The 211-nt window shown below is 65.9% G+C and overlaps 1 protein-coding gene across 1 annotated transcript in view; it reads right to left on the bottom strand.

Moving 5' to 3' along the window:
• TRIM62 (tripartite motif containing 62) overlaps positions 1-207 on the bottom strand; it is a gene marked incomplete at its 5' end in the record, with an annotated part of 3,110 nt that extends 2,903 nt beyond the window's left edge. The window contains one exon of the mRNA XM_008950074.1: positions 166-207. Coding sequence (XP_008948322.1) covers positions 166-207 — 42 coding nt within the window. The remainder of the gene's footprint in view (positions 1-165) is intronic.
• Between the last annotated feature and the right edge of the window lie 4 nt (positions 208-211).

Genomic DNA, 211 nt, shown 5'->3' with positions numbered 1-211 from the left:
ACTTAGTCCCCAAATCAGGTGGGGGAGGCTCAGGGATGGATGTTGTGGGAGGGTGGATGGGGTTGACCCTGACCCCAGCTGCACTCCTACCCCCGCCCAGTGAGGGGAAGGGCTGGGGCGAGGCTTGGGGGTCCCTGAGGGTCACAGGTGGGTCTCCCCTCGTACCTTGGTCTCGGCCAGCTGCCGTTTGAGGAGGTGCAGGGCCTCGGTG

Source organism: Merops nubicus, unplaced genomic scaffold (assembly GCF_000691845.1).
Source record: "Merops nubicus isolate BGI_N331 unplaced genomic scaffold, ASM69184v1 scaffold32821, whole genome shotgun sequence".
Classification (NCBI taxonomy): Eukaryota; Metazoa; Chordata; class Aves; order Coraciiformes; family Meropidae; genus Merops; species Merops nubicus.
This window is presented reverse-complemented; position numbering and strand designations above follow the sequence as displayed.